The sequence below is a fragment of the Anas platyrhynchos genome, chromosome 1, assembly GCF_047663525.1.
Source record: "Anas platyrhynchos isolate ZD024472 breed Pekin duck chromosome 1, IASCAAS_PekinDuck_T2T, whole genome shotgun sequence".
Classification (NCBI taxonomy): domain Eukaryota; kingdom Metazoa; phylum Chordata; class Aves; order Anseriformes; family Anatidae; genus Anas; species Anas platyrhynchos.
In genome coordinates, this window is record NC_092587.1 from 37,776,898 (window position 1) to 37,797,656 (window position 20,759).

The following is a 20,759-nucleotide window of genomic DNA, read 5'->3' on the forward strand; positions in this document are numbered from 1 at the left end:
ACTCTGTCGTCCCTGTTGTGTCCCCCCTCATTGTTTTTTAAATGGAACTAGAAAATTTGTGTAGGGTTGAGAAGAAGGAGGGTAGATTATCACCCATGAAAACTCTATGTAAAGCTTCTAGATCTTTTTGGCTGAGCTTGTACAAAGCTCTTGTTTCAAATCAGACAAATGCCTTTCCCACCCTTGGGGCAGCCCCTGCTTCCCTCCTCTCTTGGGCATGTGAGGTGCTGTGATATGGCCTAAGATCTGGTAGTGGTTGTGAGTGCTGTGGCCAAACTGTTCCCTTAAGAATTGTCTGCAGTTAGCAGCTGAAGATGCTACAGCTCTTTGAAACGTGGTGTAGACAGAACGGAGCTGTTGTGAGCTCCATGTAGCTTGGTGGTCCCCCTCCAACTGCTTTTAGCATTCTCTTGTGGTCATCCTGAACGTTTTCTCCCAATAAAAATTAACGTTTATTTTTCATCCCCAGGCAAAGCCAGTTGCCAGACTCCCCACCAGACTCTGGGTCGGAAGCATGCTCTCCACCACAGCTCAAGAGTAGGTGACGTGAACTCTGCCTCTCCTAAGCTAGCGGGAAGGTCTCCAGCTCCTTTTCTTTCTACTTCCTTTCTTGTCTGTCTGCCTCTTTCAGCCATCTGGAATGATGCTTCGTGGCCAAGTGGGCAGCAGCCTCCGCTCCCATGTCCATCGGCTGTGGCACCCAGCAGGCTCCCCTGCAGGTTCCTGGAGACTTTTCCTGACCCTAACGCCAGTGGGCATCCTGGCAGCATTCCCCAAGGCTCCTGTCTGAAGAAAGATAATACCATGCCTCCATGGAATAATTCTACATCCTCCAGCTCTTTGGGTTTCAATTATTCATACTTCCAACCAAATGTACCTCAGGTTTCCAGGTAAATGATAAAACCTTTATGCAAGGGATGAAACAGATACAGAAAAAAAAATGGAGCTGATAGAAAACGTGGTTAAAGGCTGGTGTAAAATCCCTGTGGGTGCAGGATTTTCCACGGGGTGGCAGTGTTTAGACATGTTTGATACGCTTCTGTTAGGGTTCTTTAAACATCTTGATTTAAATTAGGATTACAATGTGTGGGAATGGACTTCAATTTTAAGAAAGTTACAAGCCTAAAGAGGGATCAACAAGTAGTTAGTAACTGGATTATAAAAATATTTAAGTGTTTTGCAATGCTTTCCACAGAGATTTGTCCGTGAGGGTCTTGAAAGTGTTTTGACATGAGAGAAAAAAATTGTCATATCAATGTAAGCAAGTGAAATGGTATTCATATACCATCTGCCATATTTATCCACCAACATGTTCCAGATGCTTAATTAAAATACATTGGGTAGTGCAGACATCCAACCATGACATCTAGTAAGAATGAATTGACCAATGCATACCAGAGGGGGACCTCCCTGGTTGTTGGGAGATAATCCAAATTCATCAGTGTTAGTCCTGGGCTTGCAAATTCTCTGTCTCCTGCTCTGCAGGGAGCTCAATTACACATTACATTGGTGATGTGGGTAAAGGAAGCTGGGCCTAGATTTCCTGTTGAGGCTGTTTATGTTTTTTTTCTTTTCTTCAGTATCTTTAGGACAGTCTGTGACCTGGGCTTTGCCTTTTTTTTTTTTTTTTTTTTTTTTTAACACTTCCAGAAGGCGTAAACATCTGCCAGGATATTCCATGTTATATTTTATAATATCAAAACTTTGGAATAAGATTTTTCCCCCTTGCAGAAAGGAGAAGATTTTGAAATTTCAGTTTCTGTGAAAGGGGAAAACTGTTTCCTACCTGTTTTCCCTAGTGATGTCATCATTAATGCGTTAGTTTAATAGCTATTGTTTTTTGTTTTCTGTATAAGAAAAGTGAGTTCACATTCAGGGAAGAAAAAATATTTAAGAAAATGGTGTGATTTTAATGCAGATATAAGAAAACAATAAAATCCTATCACATACGCACTCTGTAAGGTTTTGAAGAGATTAAGTTCTCTATTCATACAAAATTAAAAATATGCTAATTTATGTTTGGAAGAGAAAATTGCATAATTCAGATCAAAAAAGCTAAAAACAATCTCCTCCTCCTGGTAAATCAAAATTTGGGCGACAATACAGTTAGAATGAGATACCTGGGTATTCTCTTATAATGACTGTAGTATCTGTATTCCAACTGAAATTAGTAATGTAATGTATTTTTAAAAAAGTATTTCTACAGCATCAGGCAAAAAAAGAAAGTTATCACAATTACTGGGAGATAACAGTGATCCTCCAGTCTGGCCTAACAGCTGCAGTCAAGGTAAGCAGATGTGTGAAGATGGAAATTAATGTTTCATACCGCAGACAAGTAAAAGAGCACATGTCGTAGTGACTTTGCAAAGGTAGTGGTATTAACAATCTGTACTCTACTAGAAAATTTGGAACAATTTACTTTTTTTTTTTTTTTAAATAAGGACCTATGTATATTTGGGAAAGAGAGATGAAGTATTAGAGGTCTTTGCTTACTGACTACCCCCCAAACAAAATACTCTGCCCTTCTCCATGCCTGCAGATGATAACCATACTCTGCTGAGTTGCTTGGCACTGGGCAAAGAAACTTGGTTTAGTTTAGCAGGGGATTAATGTAGTGGGTGAGAGAACAGATCGCATTTTTCCCTTTATGATACAATTTATCAACTGTGTATTTTTTCTACAAAGTGTAGAAAATTGTTCAAGTTAGTAAAACCTGTGTTCTCTACCCCTTCTCCAAATTAACTTAGTATTTTATCAAGATAAATATGCTAAGCTTATACCAATTGCTATAAAAAATCTTATCAGCCATGTACATAAGTGCATCAGCTTCTGTGAAGTGTGAGGCTGTCTGTGAATCAACAGTTTGTAATAAACAATTTATCTGAGGAATTTTCAGCCTCGTCTATTAGTGGAAAATCTGAAAGTTTCATGCCATTTCTTCAGTGTAAGTTATATTTAAGCATTAAATGTATGTATACATTTTAAATGAATGGCAAGTGGATTTACTAGGTTAGTTTTCCTTTGGTACCTGCTATTTGAGTGTGACTAGTTCTCTGAGTCTGTCACTCCTGTAAAAAGAAGATAAGTAGTTCCAGTGCAAACACTTCTCTTGCTAATATTGTTATTGCTGTTTTTAATACTTAAAGATACAACTTTGAAATATGCTTTCTTTGGGAGTCTGTGATGATAAAATCTCTCCGACTCCTTTGTAATTGGAAGAAGAACACAATAATTAATAAAAATGTCATGGTGGGGATCTTTTAGGAATGAGATGTGAATTTCTTTATTATTTTCTTTAATAGTATGTTTGCCCCTGATTATATTTCAGAAATGGGAATTTGCAAATGAAGCATGGGCCTGAAATTATTGCTTTAGCAGTAGGCTCTGTTAAAATGCTGCCACAGGCCATGGAAAGATTTTAGTTTATATGCCCAGTGACATATTTTCTCCCATCCTTACCACACTCAATTTATCTGTTTCTCTTACCAGATTCTCCTCTGTCATCATGAAATGTATAATATGTCAATGAATTATGGTTGACCCTATTTATATCAAAATGCTATAATATATAGTCAGTAAACTTAACCAGTTAACCAGACGCAGTAGTAAATGTGGTTGCTATTGGAAAACTGCATCTTCGTCTTTCAGACTAAGTACCTGCTGCAATGAGCTGGGGTATATTCAGTTTAAACCTGTACTAGAGAGAATGGGAAACATCTGTAACTCTTTTGCTTCTTTCACTGCACTTATTTGTCTTTGTCCCACTTTGCTCTTTGCACAGCTTCTTGCAATGTTGCAGATAACTTGTGGTTTGGAATAAAATGTTTAGCTTTCCATTGTGGGCTTTTTTTTTTTTTTTTTAATTATTATTATTATGATTTCCCAAGAGAAACTATGTATCCTTTGGGAGATAATAGGAAGTGCTACTTGTACAATATTTGCCAATTAGGAAAGGTAAAAATTTTACTTTGTGTGACAAGGGAATATAGCAGGATCTTTTGGAATAGCTGCAAAGGAAAATAAGATTTAAATATATTTGCAATATATTTGTGCATTAGTGGTGGTTTTTTTTTTTTGTTGTTTTTTTTTGGTGCTTTATATGTATGTAAATATATCAAAATTTTAATGCAGGATTTTTTGCTAGTAACAATCAGTGAATTGTATCTGTCTCTCTACAGCAACTCTTAAGGACTGTGCAGTTGAGGTGCAAGAATATGACAGTGATGGACAGAATGCTGCTTTGGAGAAATGCTATCAAGCTCTAACATGGCAACTGTACCAAACTTCTCAGTGGAACAGCTTATTTAACTCTAATTATGAAAAACTGTAAGCACTGAAGATTGCACTTGGAAAAAGTGTATTATTTTATTTTATTTTATTTTATTTTATTTTATTTTATTTTATTTTATTTTATTTTATTTTATTTTATTTTATTTTATTTTATTTTATTTTATTTTATTTTCCTGGTCCTGTGGTTTTACAGCAATAAATGCTACTTTTGGCATTCCTTGTTCTTTCTGACTATAAGACTGGAGAAGGAGGTATTGCAGTGGTGGGTTATGAATCTGCAGATGTATCAGATAAGCAGAACTTTAAACACTGCTTGAAATTCATGCTAGATTTTCTGATTTCCTTTCAGGGATTTAGGAGCAAAAGAAAAAATAATTTAATGTAAATACCTGTAGTTTTTGCTTCTTTTGTCAAGCACATTTGTGAAAGTACTTACTGAACATATTGCATATAATGGCCTAAAACATTAATGAAATGGAAACAGAAGATACCTGTATTACTTCTGGATTCACATGACCAATGTGTTATAACTATAGTCATATATGTATAATGTGCAACTCTTTAGTGAAAGACTTAGAGTTTTTCTGTATAAATCAAAATTGTAAACCATTTTTTTTTTGCCTCATGATCTGTGAAAGGCTATTCCAAGTTCACTTTACATCTCAGGTTTTCTCCATTCTAGTATTTAGTGCATGATCCCTTTTAACAAAAGCCCTTCTACAGTGTCTGCTCTATGCCCCAGGATTGGTGCAAACAATTTGTTACTCTCTCCACAGGACTTAGTAAATTTTAAGTTTCTTCTAGCTAAAGCTGTTTAAAGTACTCATGGCAGATTGGAGTTTATCAGTGTCATTGCTGGACACTGACACTCCCTGTTATTGCACTGTATGATCAGGATAATACACATCACAGCCCTTTTCCCGAGGGACTGATGTGATGTGAGAGCAGACAGCTCAGTGTTTGCACCAGACAACTCAGTGTTTGCACCTTTCTACTACTTGGGAGCTGGATGGGCCAAGAAACCTCACAGTACCTCAGATATGTTTGGGATATGAACTGTACCTCTAAACGGAGGTGGTCTTCAACTCTTCTTGTGCCTTCATTTCATTTGAGCTGTGAGTTAATGGTGGGAGACTCCTTGCCCCACGTGCTCCCGTATACTTAAAATTGAAGTTCCACACTTACATTTCTTGGTGGCTTGTATCAACAGAGATAAGACAATGTGTTGCTGAGTATTGAAACATCCAAATACATGTGTTGTTACCATGACTGTGCACCAAAGATACTACTTGCAGAGGAAGTCAGTATTAGATTTAAGTGAGGTCAACGGCAGAGCTGTTCTTCCAAGATGCCCTGTAGTTTATGGCACAGTGCACAGATTTGTTCTGAGTAGGAATAGGAATTAACGGCAACCTGACTTCATAGTTTTGAAGTGGTTTTCTCTCTATTCCCTGCACCAGGTAATTTGTGATTGTTTGAAAGGGACTTCTTACTCTTCATTTATAAAAAGATAAAAAAGATAACAGTCTGTACATTTCTTGTAAATTGTAAATACATTTTGATTCTTCCAACCAGTGATGTGCAAATAAGCTCTGAAAAGCCACCTTCACTAGTTGTGTTAATGAGAGGTTCGCAGTAGCATCAGACAAGAGATCATCATCACCCAACTTTCATTAGCAAGACAGGCCAATGTCCATATAAGAGAGCTTTGTCATGTAGTCCTATTATTTCAGAATTACCCATCACCTAAATCAGAGAACATTGCTGGGTGAGTTCACTGGCTGTTTTAGAAAGATCTTTTGATATCTTTCCTTGTCTGCTATGAATTATAAGGACAGAATACTCCTTCTCTTTGGGTGACAGATTGGTCCTTTGAAATAAATGGAAGAGTTTTGTTAGTTGGGGTGGGATGGAAAATATTATTGAAGAGCTTTATAAAGGTCTGTCCATAGTTATCTACAGCTTTGTTTTTAGTTTGAGTAAAGGCTTATTTAACCCTAGCAGATTCTGCAGAAGATCTTGGTGTGGGAACTGAAGAAAAAATAGGAAATCTTGCTGTTTCGTTAGCACATTGCTGTCTGCAGCAGTAGTTCAGCTCTGTTGTTTATAGCAATGTTGTAATAAATTCTTGAATGTGCTAAAAGGTTTGGTGCACAGAGTTCCTTTATACCAGATTTGTAAGTGAGGATTATGTAAGCTTTCCCACCTCTGGTTTCCAAACATTTAATGTGTCAGATGAGAATTACCGCATTTTACATGCATTTTCATTTTTACACCTCTAAGAGGCCAAGAAGAAAATAACTGTTGAACCAGTGATTGTAAAGGTGTATTTCCACTCTCATTTTGTCAGTAAAAATCTGAGGGATTTTTAGTCCACATAAAAAGTAGGAACTTGAGATACAAATATATCTGTACTTATGGTTGCTATTCTTTCTTCTTGTCTTTGTAGACCTGCTGTAGAATATCACATTGTCACAGACAAAGGATTTAATTTTTCAGCAGTGGATGATGCTTTTGTGTGCCAGAAGAAAAATCATTTCCAAATCACAGTCCATATTAGAATCACTGGACATCCAAAATATGTCAAAACTCAGCTAGGGATGAAACCAATAGAAAAGTTTTACTTGAAAGTTTTTGGAATAAGGGCAAGTATTTATCTTCTTTGTGTATATTACTTTTAATGTTAGTATGTGATTATCCACATAATAAGGTAAATAATTGAAGTGAACACTCTTCATAATCATTTTTGTCCAAGAACTGGCAAAAGACAACTCTTAAAACTACTAATGACTTCTGTGTGGTACTCTGGGGGAGTGATGTTTTATGGTTGCTTGTGTTTGGTACATGTTGAAATTTATAATGCTTGTCTGACACGTGGTTTCGGTGACTTCCCTCTTGCTGGCTGAAGTTTTCCTCCCTCTGGGGGCAGTGCAGTGAAGCCAGCTGGTGTGTAGGTGGCCAGCCTATCCATTGACCAAGAAGATGTGTTGAAAAAAAACCATAAAGCAAAAAAAAAGAATCAAATCTGTTTTTCCTGAACTGTTCACATGTAGAAAACCAACACAATACCCCAGTTTCTTCTTGCCAGGTTTTCAATTTTCATTTAAAGAACCAAATTCTTTCTGGCCAATATGGGTCCACAATCTTGCATATAGAGAAGTAATATGAGATTTTCCTATTTCTGAAAGATTTTACCATTTTTTACTTGCTACCAAAATTTAGTTATTTAAAAAATCCCTGTAGTTGTTTTGCTTAATACTCTCTGAAACATGAATGCAGAATAAATTAGTATTATTGTCATGTGTTCCCCTGTGCACCAAAGTGCTGCTTGGTACTATTCCAGAAAGGTACCAAAATTTACATTAAAATAACTTACTGCCTTATGTAGGCTTGGTTCTCATGTTAAAAAATGACATTTATGATTTGAAATAGAACAAGCCAATAACAGTCAAGACTCAGAAATTAAATGTTCTTTTGAAAATTATTGTATCATTTTTTCTATTTTCTGTTTCTTTCAAATTATTTGCAAGAATGATTTGGGACTTTAGACTAGCTAGAACAGAACATTGATCAAGTGTCAGTTGAGTAGGTGTATATTCCCATGTTACTTTCTACTAAGTTACATGAGCAATGAGAGAGATTGCACAGTTTGCCTGTTCATTTCTATTGCAAGTTTTATATCTGTAAAAATTTAGTATTCTTGTCATTTTGATTTTTCTTAATAGGTGGAGTCTCCAAATCAAACTATTGCTATTGAACAGTCTCAGACAGATCGAAGCAAAAAAACTTTCCATCCTGTTAGGTAAGAGTTTTGAGAAATATATTCCATTTTATTTCGATAATAGAGTGGGCTGAACTTTGATGTAGTTCTTTCTTGGAAACTCATAGTATCTCTAAGTCATCTTCTGATCTTTATTCAAATTCTGTTCCCAATGAGTACATAAAATTGCTGTAGTGATATATACCTGGTCTCCCTTCATTAAGGAAAAAAAATCAGCAGCTTTACAAATGCCCATCCCGTATACTTGCATTCAGCTAGCAGTGTTGTTGTATGGTACTGGGGCTGGGTGGTGGATGCATTTCCCGTCTTAAGAACTGTAAGTAGTGTTCCTGCTCTCATGAGACTACAGGGACATGAGATATATGTGCAGTGCTTTTAACAGGAATTGGCCCAAATAGAAATATACATGCAACTTCTCCTGGGAACTGTCTGCCATTCTTCTGCATCTTAGTCAGCAGCAGAACCAGTATTTGTTTTTTTTCTAAGTGTTTCCTGTTGGAGCTGGTCTGTTCTCTAAAAATAATTGAATAAGCCTTACAGCAGAAAAAGATAAGACATTGTCAAGTTTGACAGGACAGTGTTTGGATAAAGGCTGCAATATACAATCTCCAAAAAAATGAACTTTGAGCTTGGACAAAGAGCTAGATTTTCACTTAATTCTATCGTAGCATTATTATTCCTTTTACATACTGAAAAGCAGATTCTGGGTGCATGTCAATTGTTTCATGTGTGATGATGGTGGAACTTTCATTTATGGTAGACAAGAAGGTGGTATGTGGACTGTTGCTTTCTCCATGCAAACTGATTAATCTTATTTATTACGAGAGTGGTGCCACTATGTATTTGAGACACATATGTACATTTTATACTTTCAGACAGACAAATTAAATGCAGATGAAGAAAAAAGGTCAAGCAGTAAATTTTTTTATAATTTTAATATGTTAAGTTCAAATCCAATAATAAGCAATGTTGCATTTGGCAAGCAACAAATTCTCATCATATATTGCACATATGGTTTTATTATGTTCACGACTGTGTACAAACTTACCAGGAAGCAAAGATTCCTGCTAATAAGAGCAGCTTCTCATTCCTGGTCTTTTATCGTGTATGTTTATCTCTTTGACAAGATCAGTGTGATTTTTATGCACTTTTATAAATCAGTGTTGCTGCATTTTCACTGGGGTACCACTGTTATTTTTTTCATTTATCATCTTTTTTTAAAATTGTTTTAATGTTCCTGAGGAAATCTGGGTAGATCCAGGTAGATCTCTAAATAGTTATTTCCTTGATCTTGTTTCCTTTCCTGTTTTAGAGTTGATCTCCCAGGCGACCAGATCACTAAAGTAACATTGGGAAGGTTGCATTTCAGTGAAACAACGGCAAATAACATGAGAAAAAAGGGGAAGCCTAATCCTGACCAAAGGTATTGTTGGCCTGTGTGTGGGAAGTGGAAAAAAGAACATCTACTTTAGAGTGGAGCTGAAGTGTGTTAAAAATCTCAGTGTTGCCAAATACTGTGATTTATTTGTTTCAAATTCTGTGATACTTCATATCTGCTTAAAGGCTTATCTTCTCGAGTCACAAAATGATATGAAAACAAACAAGTGAAAAAATAAAATACCTTCATCATTAAAGATCATTTCAGGAAATCCTAGCCAGTGTTGTTGGCTGAGATACTGAGGAAGCCAAATGACCCCATCCCAAATAACAGACATTTTCTTCTGGAGAAAGAGGATTCTTCATCTTTAAGTCTTCATTACTTAAATTTGTGACTTTTTTTTGGTTCATTTTCAGTGATTCGGGTGATTGAAAGAGCATATTACTTGAGAGTGGTACAAACATTTTCTCTTTCATCTTGTAACAAACATATTTTTGAAAATGTTCTGTCTCTCTTTTTATGTATCAGCAGTAGCAGTAGTGTTTAAAACATCTTATTTTCTTCTGTAACAAGGCATCATTTCATTTTTTTCTTCATTAAATCAATTTCAAATTAGATACTTCATGCTGGTGGTTGGACTGTATGCTGTCTCTCAGGATCAATTCTACTTGCTGTCTGCAAATGTCTCTGAAAAGATCATTGTAAGGGTAGGTAGAAATTTATATTACTTTCATGTTTACTGTTTTAATACCCACAGGAAACTATCAGGAGTGATTCTCCAATGTAAAAAAGAATTACCATTAAATAAGAAATATGGATAAAAAACACAAACAATTGCATATGTTATGAATAGATTGCTATCTTATAATTAACAGGATTTTAAAACATTAAAAGTGGGCTATAGAAGACTTTAAAAAGAAAGCTTGTTGTGAATACAGAGTATGTTGATTTTTCCAGATTGTTTTTCCTTTGAGGTTAAAGAGTTGCCTGTACTTGCTAGGAATTTGATAAATGCTTTCATTGGGTAAATACTTAATTTTCAAGGGACAATGAGAATTTAAAAAAAAAAAAAAAGTGCAAGCAAAGAAGTAGCTCTGGGAAGATGAAGACTTATGACTGGCACTTTGCAGTGTGTCTGAGCTCTTAACTTGGTGGTTGTAATATATGTTTCAAAACAATAAATGTAAGAATTTGTCTCTCATCCTTATAACCTTTAGGTGGATAAGAGGTTTGAAAAATAAAGCTCTCCTTTTAATATTCAGCCTTAACCCAAAGTTAGAGCTAGACTTGGAAGAGACAAAAAACCCAGTGCTGTAATGTAACGGGGGCTATGGAGGGAAGGAGAGTGCTGTGGAAAGTCTTCAGTCCCAGCAAAGTTTTGTTTGGGCTTAAGCTAAATGCCGTGCAGGAACATAGCTCCTCCCTACAGTTTGGGTTAGGGTTCCAGTTGGGATTTAAAGGGAGAGGTAAAGTGGAAAGATGAAACATCAGTGGGGCTAGAAAGGGATTCCAGCTGAACATGAGAGCTGCTCAGAGCTTACAGGTGGGCTTTCTTTTGTGTGAGCCAAAGACAAAGGGTCTATGTTGTACCTGGGCACTATCTAGAGAAAGGGTTAGGGTCTGAAAAGTGAGAAAGTGCAGAGCTCCAGTGTGAGCTGGTTGGAGAAGGCCCTGCAAAGGGAAGGTTAGGGCTGCCAAAACATTTTTATTCTGGCCTGTTTTTCATGCAAATCATACATGGGAATCTGGGTAACTCCAGAAGAGTTAGAAAGATTTTAGAAATTTACATTTTTCTCAATTTTTAATGTTAGATTCTTTTAAAATTTCAATGAATAATGTTTATTTCAAATAATAATTTGAACAATGTGAGAGCACGGTTTTTTAACAGGAATCCAATGAATGGGACTTTGCAAACCTGCCCATTATTCCAGCCAAAGAAAAATAAGAAAAGCAGAAGGAACAACACTGGCTGTGATTTGAAGTAGTGAAAATGTCAGCAGGAAAGCTAGAGGAAAAAAAAAAAAAAAAGGCAGTTTTCCAGATGTCTGAAAGGGTTTTAGTGGGTGGCAGGGTAACATGAGCCAGCCACTGGTTCCTTTAAAGTGGCAAAGCTGTGCAAATGCACTGCGAGAGAAAGGGGCTCCTGTGCTGGCTCTTTACATACTGAAGTATAACATAACAAAACTACCAGCTGACCAGTGGTTATCAGGCATATCAGATCATGCTCTAATTGTGGCAAACAGTGATAAGAGCACAACATCATGCACTACAGATGTCAAAGCCTTGTGAAAACCCGAGACTCCTTCAAATGACTATGAACTTCTTGTCACAATTGTACTCTGCTCAGGCTGAAATTTGAAAGCCTGAATTCAAAGTAAAAAAAAAAAAAAAAAAAGTAAATAAATTGACTAAATTAATTACTGAAAACAAATGCCTTTTCTAATTATACACACTCCTTTGTTTTTTGGTATTCTTTGAAAGACTCTGGTTCTCTGATATGGAATTTCTTATGTGAATTAATTGTAAACATTATAGAGGATTTTAGAGACTGTGAATACATTTATTCTGGGATCCCTCAATGAAAATGACATTTGGTAAACCAGAGAGTCATCATTATTCGTTTGTCCAGATGGTGACCTCTCCAGGAACTGCTATTTATAGACTTTTCAGGTCTCTGGAATCTAGCAAACAGGTTTTGAATGCATCATACACTGTAGTATCTCAGTTGCCAAAAGCAAAACTCATTTGGTAACTGTAACTTGCAGAAATTGCTGTTAGAAGGTGCATTTGTTCCTGCCTATTTCATTATGCATTGTTTTCTACCAGTTCAAAACCACAAACAATTGAAAAAAACCCTCATTATTTAATTTTGGTTTTGAGGCATATCAGTAATACTTAAGCTGTTTAGAATGTCAAAAGACTTTTGATTCAGTGACTTCATTTTTGCATGTGTGTTTTATGGTGAAAATGCTCACAACAAGGTAAGTATTTCCTGGGCTATTGTTTGAGGTACATTTCATTTGGGGGCAGCACAGAATAAACCATGCTTGACTCATGTTTGTTCCTATCAGACTTCTTGCTCTTGTTACCACACTCCTCCTAAGTCATGCTGGTACAACTGTTTTTCTGGGGTCCTACAATTAACTGGAAAGGGGATGAATCTGTGTTAAAAACACGTCTATTTTTTTTGCTTGTTTGATTTTAAGTCAGGCTGGCTCCTCCATCCTGGTCTATGTCAGGGCATCAACTGAGGGCTGGCAGGTGGAGATGACTGATGGGGAGTGGGCTGCCTACACTGGTCCTGCTGTCAAAAGAAATGTGCATCAAACTATAGCCCTGGCAGATTTTGGATTCCTTTCCCTTTCTGCCCCTGTGCCACAGTTCTCAGTTCCCTCAGTAGTGCTGAGGTGATTGTCTGTGTGGCATTGCTGCAAAATGACTGCAGTAAATAGAAAAGGCCTGAAAAGAAAATCTCAGTCCTACAAAGCCCTATTCTTCCATGGTTGTGGCTTCCCAGCAAAAGTTTTGATGCTTGTGAAAAGGGAACGGGTAGGAGCAGTGGTCTCACTACCTCTTCCTATCTCCCTTCCTGCTCCTAGTTTTAATGTATCTGTTGTGGAGCAAGGCTCCACTGTACCAGATGCAGTGTAAACAGGGACAAAATGATCCCTTTCCACAAATGGTTTACAAATAAATTGGCAATTTACCATTTAGGTAATGTAGTTGGGCTTCTTTTTTCCACTTACTTGTTTTCAAGGGTTATTTCTAGAAACCTTCTATACATGACATTTATGATTTGGAGCATCTGTTTATGAGAACAGGACCTGTGAATTTAAACAAGATCATCTCTGATCCTCTCATCTGTTCAATACAGGATTTCGGTACATGTTGGAAAAGTTTATGAAACAGCATATAAAAGAATGAAACAAGTATGGCCAAAGCATGTAAAATTACATAAATATGTAAATATGTATTTTTGAACCACACGTGCTTAATCTCTGGATAGTTTTCTCTTTTCTAATTTCCAGCCTCAGCTCAAAGTTGCTGAAAAATTGAGGAAGGCTATATGGCATAAAGTCAAAGTTAAACTTTGAAAATCTTTGAACATTGATAATTTATCTTACTGTGGTAATAAAATAGAATCCAGGGGAAAGACCAATGAGGCCAGTGCTTTATGAGCAGAAACAATTACTTAGGATTGACTCCACTCTGTTTTTTTGTTAGCGTTTTAAAAAAAGCTCACAAATACAATTTAAATATTAAATATTTGTTATCTCATTTTCCCTGAATTGCTAATGGAATAAAGCAATAGTATATCTATGCTATGCTATCTTTAAATATATATATTTTTTCTCCCAGGCATCTAACCCAGGGCAGTTTGAGAATGACAGTGATGTACTGTGGCAGCGAGGACACGTTCCAGAGACGGTAGTCTATCACGGTCGAGTAGGAATTAACACAGATGCACCAGACGAAGCACTGGTTGTCTGCGGAAATGCAAAAGTTATGGGCAGAGTCATGCATCCATCTGACAGCCGAGCAAAAGAGAATATCCGGGAGGTGAGGGCTATGGAGTATTTAGGGCATTTATGTTTGCAACGCGGCACGTGTATGGATCATTGTTCTGACATGTGAAGCCGTGTCTTTATCTTGGGTGTGCTAAAATTCTGGCCTAAGGAAATGTGGCATACCAGAGTGCTCTGTACAGCCATGGCCTGTGGCCTTTGGAAGAGGCTGACCACAGAAGCTGAGGGTAAATGTAAATGGGAGTTGTTGGGCTGGAGGGTCACTGGCAATGCAAATACAAACAGCACTCTGCTCGTGGGGAGTGGGAAGATTGTTCGTATTGTTTGATGCAAAGATTAGCCAAATGGCCATATTAGGCTTGTTGCTATGTCAGTGGAGTCCTAGATGCCACAATCATTCTTAACGTCTCAACACGTGAATCTTCGTATTTGCCCAACTAGGTTGATACGAATGAGCAGTTGAAAAGAATAACACAAATGAGGCTGGTGGAGTACGACTACAAGCCTGAATTTGCATCTGTTATGGGAATAAAAAATACCCATGAAACAGGTATTCAGTCAGTTCTATTCCCATTTTTTGTTTACTTTTGCTGTTGTTCATTGTGCCCTAGTGACTTTTAACACCCTGCTGTTTCATTTTCATTTCTAGTGTACTTCAATTGCTTATTTTGCTGTGTTTGTCTTGCTAGTTGAAGGTGCCAAAATAAGACATTTCTGGTATATTTCCAAATTCTATTTCAATTATCAAAGGTAGAAGATGATTTTTCAAGGTTTAATAAGAATGAAGTACATGATCAGAAACAATTTTGTTCTTATGGCAGAGAAATGGGAAGGAAACTTTCAAGGTTTCTGTTTGTTTTCTGTAGAGTAGAAAAAAAAAAAAGTGAAATCCTGGATTTTCCTATCACAGAGAAATTCTAGAACATATTTGGCCCTACCTGTACCTTTTAGGGTTGAGAACTCAACAATGGTCAATGGTACATCACTACCTTTCCTGACTTTTGTTTCTGTTATCATGTGAACAGGAATAATAGCCCAGGAAGTGAAGGAGCTTTTACCTGAGGCTGTTAGAGAAGCTGGAGATGTTGCTTGTAATGATGGAGAAAAAATAGAAAACTTCCTCATGGTTGACAAGGTATGGCCTTGAGAGGGAAAGTGGAGGTGCATGTTTAGATGTTTCCTTTTGTGTGTGGAGCTATAAACACATGCTGTGCTTTATACAAAGATGTAGGCCTGCATGTGGTATTTGCAAAAGTAGCCTTTGTCAAATCATTGAGGACAACTGAACCATCAGGTGTTAGTAAATGGCTGAATCTTTCAAAGACAGGAAGTATTTACACTGAAATCTTACAATCATTACAGTTGGAGAAGACCTTCAAGATCGTCTGGTCAAATGACCATACAACAGCAGACAAAAGGCAAAAAACTTCAGATTTGCTTAATAAAGTTGGATAGTGATTTCATAGCACAGGGCCAACAAGTGATGCCCAAACATCCAAAACATTCTTTTAATTTCAGTGTTGAAGTTAATTAAATGCACCAGAAATGAGTTAAGCAATTATAACATTCCATTTGTTAAATAAAAATGTCCTTATTCTAAACCTCTGTGTAATCACTTCACACCAAAGGCAAATGTTAATTGTGTGTGCTCTGTGGGATTTTTTTTTTTTTTGTCTATCTGAAATATTTATTATAACTTCAAAGTTATAGTACTGTAACATGTTTATGGTGCACAGAGTAATTGCCATGCTAATAGGTTGGAATCAGTGCCTTAGTCCATTGTCCTGTGCTCTCTTTCCCTACTTTTTCTGTAGAAATAGGACTGCAAGGGGCTGTCAGTCAGAGTCCAGTCACACTTGACCGCTGACATCACTTGTCCAGAACATTGCTCAGAGTGGCCCCTCTGTTTTGCACTGGTTCACTGCAGGTCAGGGCCCACTTCCCAGCCTTATACCACTGACAGCTGATAATGGAAAGAGGGAGGTTTTCCAGATGGGTGACCTGTCTTGCTTGGATGATGTCACGAACAAGATTCTTTATTCATTATAATCATTCATTTTCTCATTATTCTGTAGAAAACACAAGTTTACACCTACAAGCTTCAAGAACGTATTTATCAAAATTTACTTCATACAAAGGTCTCATGAATTAAACACCTTGAATAAAGCTGTGGAAAGAGCATTTTCATCAACATCTCAGCATTCATGTTACCCATGTGAATAATTTCAGTTTTCAGATGGCTTACAGGAAAATAGTAGTTTGATGACAGTGACAGAAAACTTACTCTGTATCCTGCTCGTTGTAGCTTATAGCTCTCACTGCTTCCCTGTGGGTGTGCTGGAAGTGGTAGTAGGGTCTTTTTGTTGTCAGTCAGTGTGTGAATACGGGTCAGGGGAGGTGTGGAGAACAGCCAAGAAAAGTCAGACCATTGCCTAGCCCACTTTTTCTCCTCTCTTTAGGGGTTCAGACTGTTTTTCATCCTTCAGTTCCATCTGCTACTTAAAGGACATTCTACTTTCATGCTGACTAAGCATGACAAGGTTTACCTCCTGCAAGACGAACAAATGGGCTTTGTCTGCTTGAACAGAGGATAGGGGCTTTCTGGAGACAGTGTTGAAAAAGAGATGTAGAAAATTTGCTCTATTTGGTCAGAGTTCCAGCTGATTTTTAGATTGTTATAGAAGAGCACTGGTGTTAGATACTAACATTAGGCTTATTTTGCCTTTTAGCCCTTCGTTTTACATTGTGTAAGAGCTGAAACATTGTTTGCATTTTTTGAGTCCCAGAAAAGTGCTTTGGGGTAGTCAGTTTTTGTTGTTGTTGTTTTCCTGACAAAACGTTTAGGTTGGACAATTGAGCTTTTGATTTAATGGGAAAATAAGCTGCAAAACATATCTGATAGAAATCTTTCTCTCTCTTTTTTTTTTTCTTTTTCTTTTTTTTCTGAAGTGTCACACAACACACTGTTTGTAACAGTGCCTCATAGCTCTGCCATTTGGGCTTGTCATGTTGCCTTTCTCCTCTGTAGCTTGGCACTAGGCAGTGCCTACCAGAATTTGACCCAGTGATGTGACCTAGCCTACTGATAGAGATGGAGAAAGCCTCCTGCACCCTGCAGGGTGTCATTCTGCTATGGATGTGGCCCAAGCAGGAATGAGTCGTTACAGTGATGGCGTATTTACTACGTAGCTTTTCCTTGACTACTTGGCCAAATGTGGAATCACTTCACAAACACTTTGCTCCTGGGTTAATAAGGTTAGGTAAATTACTGCAGTGCTATCTTGCTTTCTGCTCTTGTTCCTAACATCTGTTACAGAGCATGTGAATATCAATTCTGTGACATTGGTGAGGGGGACAGGGGCAGGAGAGAGATCTGTGTCTAACACATCAAGGTGTATATTGAATTCAGAGCTTTGGGACAAATGATATCTTAGGTGGAATATCTGCTCCAAATACCTTGAGCTCTCATCGTCAGAATAGCTCAGTCCCTAAAGTAATAAAATTATATGTTGGTGACAGTGCTTTATATCTTTGCCTTCAGTCAGGCAGGTGATAAGGCCTTGAACTATTTTATCTTGCATTCCAACTTTAGTTCAAGATAAGCATGATATTGGCTGGTGTGGTTGTGTCTCTTTGTCTGTTACCTGTGTGGTGCTGTTAAACTCAGTAAAACTAATTGATTTCATTAGAAGTTTGGACCAGGTTCTGCTATATTCTAGGGAACTCTATTAACTGGGTGAAAATTTGCTATTTTGGGACATGAATCTTTCTTCTCAGCCACACAGTGCTGAGTATTTTGTCATCAATGAGGCAGTACAACTCTAATCAGTCCATTTTTTTTTTCCCCAAAGAAAGTATTCCTTCATTTTTCCAGGTGAGCCATTTTCTCATTTACCTGAAGTCACCTAGAAGAAATTCGCACCTGATTTGACAAGAATGGAAAGGGTGGCTGCTAAGTACCACTGATATGAGGATGAGTGACCATAAAATTGATTTCATGGTTCTAGGCACACGTGGTTATTTTGAAGTCACTCCTTAGTAAACAGGACATTGATCTTCTGGCGGTAGAGAAGTTTGCAACCTACCACCAGTACATGTGCTCTGGCTCTCTTTATACAAAGTGCTGTCTGTTTTTGTGGAAGGTAGTCACCTTTAAAAGAAAGACGTGGTATTTACAAGGAGAATGGCAAAGCTGCTTTTGTTGTAGTTGTCCATGGTTTGAATAGGTTGGGCTGTTCAGCAACATTAAATGCCAGTAACAGCTTCATGCAAGGTAGCATCCAATAGCTGAAGTGTGTTTTTTGTTAGTATGATGAGAAAGCTGTTCTTCCAAGCACAGCAATGAAAGCATGCTGTTACCGTGTTCCTGCAGTGGGTCAGTAACTATTTTTGGCTCAGAAATGGGTAAAATCCTTATTACCTGGATGGATGTACCGAGGACTTCTCCAGCAGCAGGTTAATACCTATATGATAATCAGAGGGTAGAACAGAAGGTTTTTCCGTGTGCTGAGCAAAATATTCTCATAGAGAAAATGGACTGTGTCTGAACTGTGTTCATTGCAGAGCTAATCACACAGTATTAGGACTTAAAAGAGTCCTTTAAGGTACTAGAGAAGCTGAAGCATCTGGCCATCACAGCTTGACTTTCTGGTTTGGATCTTTCCCCGTCTCACTGATTCCTGTATAGCTCAAGTTACGTGTGGGACATAGATAGCAATTCTGGCTTGTCTCAGCCAGGTTAGTCTATCCTGGAGGTAAATAGTTGGAGATACATTTTGATAGGGGGTTTTGAAATCAACGTAACAACTGCAACACTACAAATCAAATAGTAGATGCTTGCTGTGACATCTTTAATGTTCAGAATTCAGCACAGTATAAGTTCAAAATGCAGTTTAAATTCTTGGTCTACAAAGCCCTTTAGCTTGTTCATTTCTTTTTCTGCAAATCCTCGTTTTCAATTTACTGCAAATTGAACACAAGCAATTTTACAATCTAGCCAAGGGATTTTATAGCCAAAGTGACCTCCCATTTACCGTGAGTTAACTTGTGTTAGCATTTTAAATATTCAGCGTGTCCTTCCATAGGTGAATTCTGTATGCATTACTGCTTGTTGCATCTGATTGATTAATGTACTGTATCTGCTTCTGTCATTGTTTTCCTTCTCAGGATCAGATCTTTATGGAGAATGTAGGTGCAGTAAAACAGCTTTGCAAACTAACCAACAACCTTGAAGTCAGAATAGAAGAACTGGAACAGTGGAATAGAAAACTGGCCAGGCTGAAAGGGATAAGCAGTGTAAAGTCCACAATCAGCGGAGGGAGCACGGTCAGGTATCTCTGCCTGGAACGTTCTCTGATAGTTGTCACAGAAATTAATGAAATGGTGTCTGTGGTAGAAATGAAAACTGATTTTGCTTGACAATTGAGTTCAGTTCATTTCCAGCATTAAAATTGTGCAAAAATGCAAAATGCTTATATATTTTTTTTAAGTCACTGACAACAGTAACATGTGAAATGGCTGTTAAATTGCAGTCATTTCTGTAGTTACTTCAGTTTCATAAATCAAGTCTAGGTTATGTCCAGTTACAGCCCTGCAGCCTGAAAATTAATGCTAAGAGAAAACTGCAGAGCTTCTTTGGCAATAAAGAATCTTCATTAGTACTTCAGTGGAAGTGATGGGCATTTCCTATTTCTAAACCATTTCCCAAGCTTTCTTTGAAATGAAATGTAGCATGTAATAGCATTGACCTGAATGAGTTAACTGGAGGCCTTTGTTCTTGCAAATGAATCTGATGACTCTTTTGTCTTTCTCTTTTTAAATGGTACCGTTGCAAAAGCAAATTACATTAACACCCTATTGAAAAATCTCTTTTTCATTTATTACTTACTGAAGCATTTGAATGTCAGGGAGATCTTCTCTCTTACAGCGGGTGTAGTCGAGCCACCAGTCTTTTGCCATCAAGAAAATCAGCCCAGCTAAAATCCAGCAAGGTGAGAAACTAAATATGTGAAATATGCTTATGAGAGAGTTTTTGTAAGTGCTGAAATATAGGTGAAAGTTTTCATGTTTCCAGAAAAATAAAAAAAATCCCTTAGGTAGAATTAGTTAGTATCATGCCAGAAGCTTAAACAGAACTGAAACAGAAAATATGTATGAGACACTTCTACTTTCTCTCTATACATTGTGTGTATGGGGCAGATCCATACCATGTAATGGTGTGCTGAGGAGGCCATCAGGAGGGAATTGTTGAGCCAGTTACTTTGCTCATGTGGTGCAGTGCAGCCTTACATGGAAATGTAAGTTTGGAAGTTCAGTTTGGAAATACACACAGTGGTAATTCTTTCTCAGCTTAGTTTCTTGGTGGAGTCTTTCTCTGTGGTTTGCTGTTTGCATCTTCCCTTTTGTTAATACTGTCTTTTAGGCGGTTAAGACATGAATAGGATGTCCTTGTTATTCCTGGATGAATACCTCTTGCCCATATTCTTGTATAGAAGGAAAAGAACCCTTTTAACAGGGACTGAATGAGTTAGGAATATCTGCTGGCCTTTTTCAGGACTGTCTTCCCGGGTTCTTTAAGGTGATTCAGTGCACATTTGCCAACCTTTCTTTTGCCAGTGCAAAGAGCAAGAGAAAATAACAGGTTGAATGTTCTTTGTTCTATAAGGACAATCAAATGCTCCATGATCTAAGATCATTCTGCTTGTTTGAAAAGTGCCTTTCTTCTGTATGAACACCGATACTTGGTTTATTATGGTCTAAACATATACTGAAAGGTGCTCATCTT

General features: G+C 37.4%; 1 protein-coding gene across 2 annotated transcripts in view; it reads left to right on the top strand.

Annotated features, from left to right (window-relative positions):
- The window catches only part of MYRFL (myelin regulatory factor like), a 44,086-nt gene that overhangs the window by 10,223 nt on the left and 13,104 nt on the right, over positions 1 to 20,759 (top strand). Inside the window, exons 3-15 of one of the 2 annotated variants that reach the window (XM_013096851.5) lie at positions 470 to 537; positions 632 to 890; positions 2,196 to 2,287; positions 4,179 to 4,326; positions 6,740 to 6,935; positions 8,016 to 8,092; positions 9,384 to 9,494; positions 10,066 to 10,156; positions 13,809 to 14,009; positions 14,417 to 14,525; positions 15,001 to 15,110; positions 19,142 to 19,305; positions 19,902 to 19,965. In XM_013096851.5, coding sequence (XP_012952305.4) covers positions 470 to 537; positions 632 to 890; positions 2,196 to 2,287; positions 4,179 to 4,326; positions 6,740 to 6,935; positions 8,016 to 8,092; positions 9,384 to 9,494; positions 10,066 to 10,156; positions 13,809 to 14,009; positions 14,417 to 14,525; positions 15,001 to 15,110; positions 19,142 to 19,305; positions 19,902 to 19,965 — 1,690 coding nt within the window. The remainder of the gene's footprint in view (positions 1 to 469; positions 538 to 631; positions 891 to 2,195; positions 2,288 to 4,178; positions 4,327 to 6,739; positions 6,936 to 8,015; positions 8,093 to 9,383; positions 9,495 to 10,065; positions 10,157 to 13,808; positions 14,010 to 14,416; positions 14,526 to 15,000; positions 15,111 to 19,141; positions 19,306 to 19,901; positions 19,966 to 20,759) is intronic. The other variant, XM_038171913.2, reaches the window with a different exon arrangement.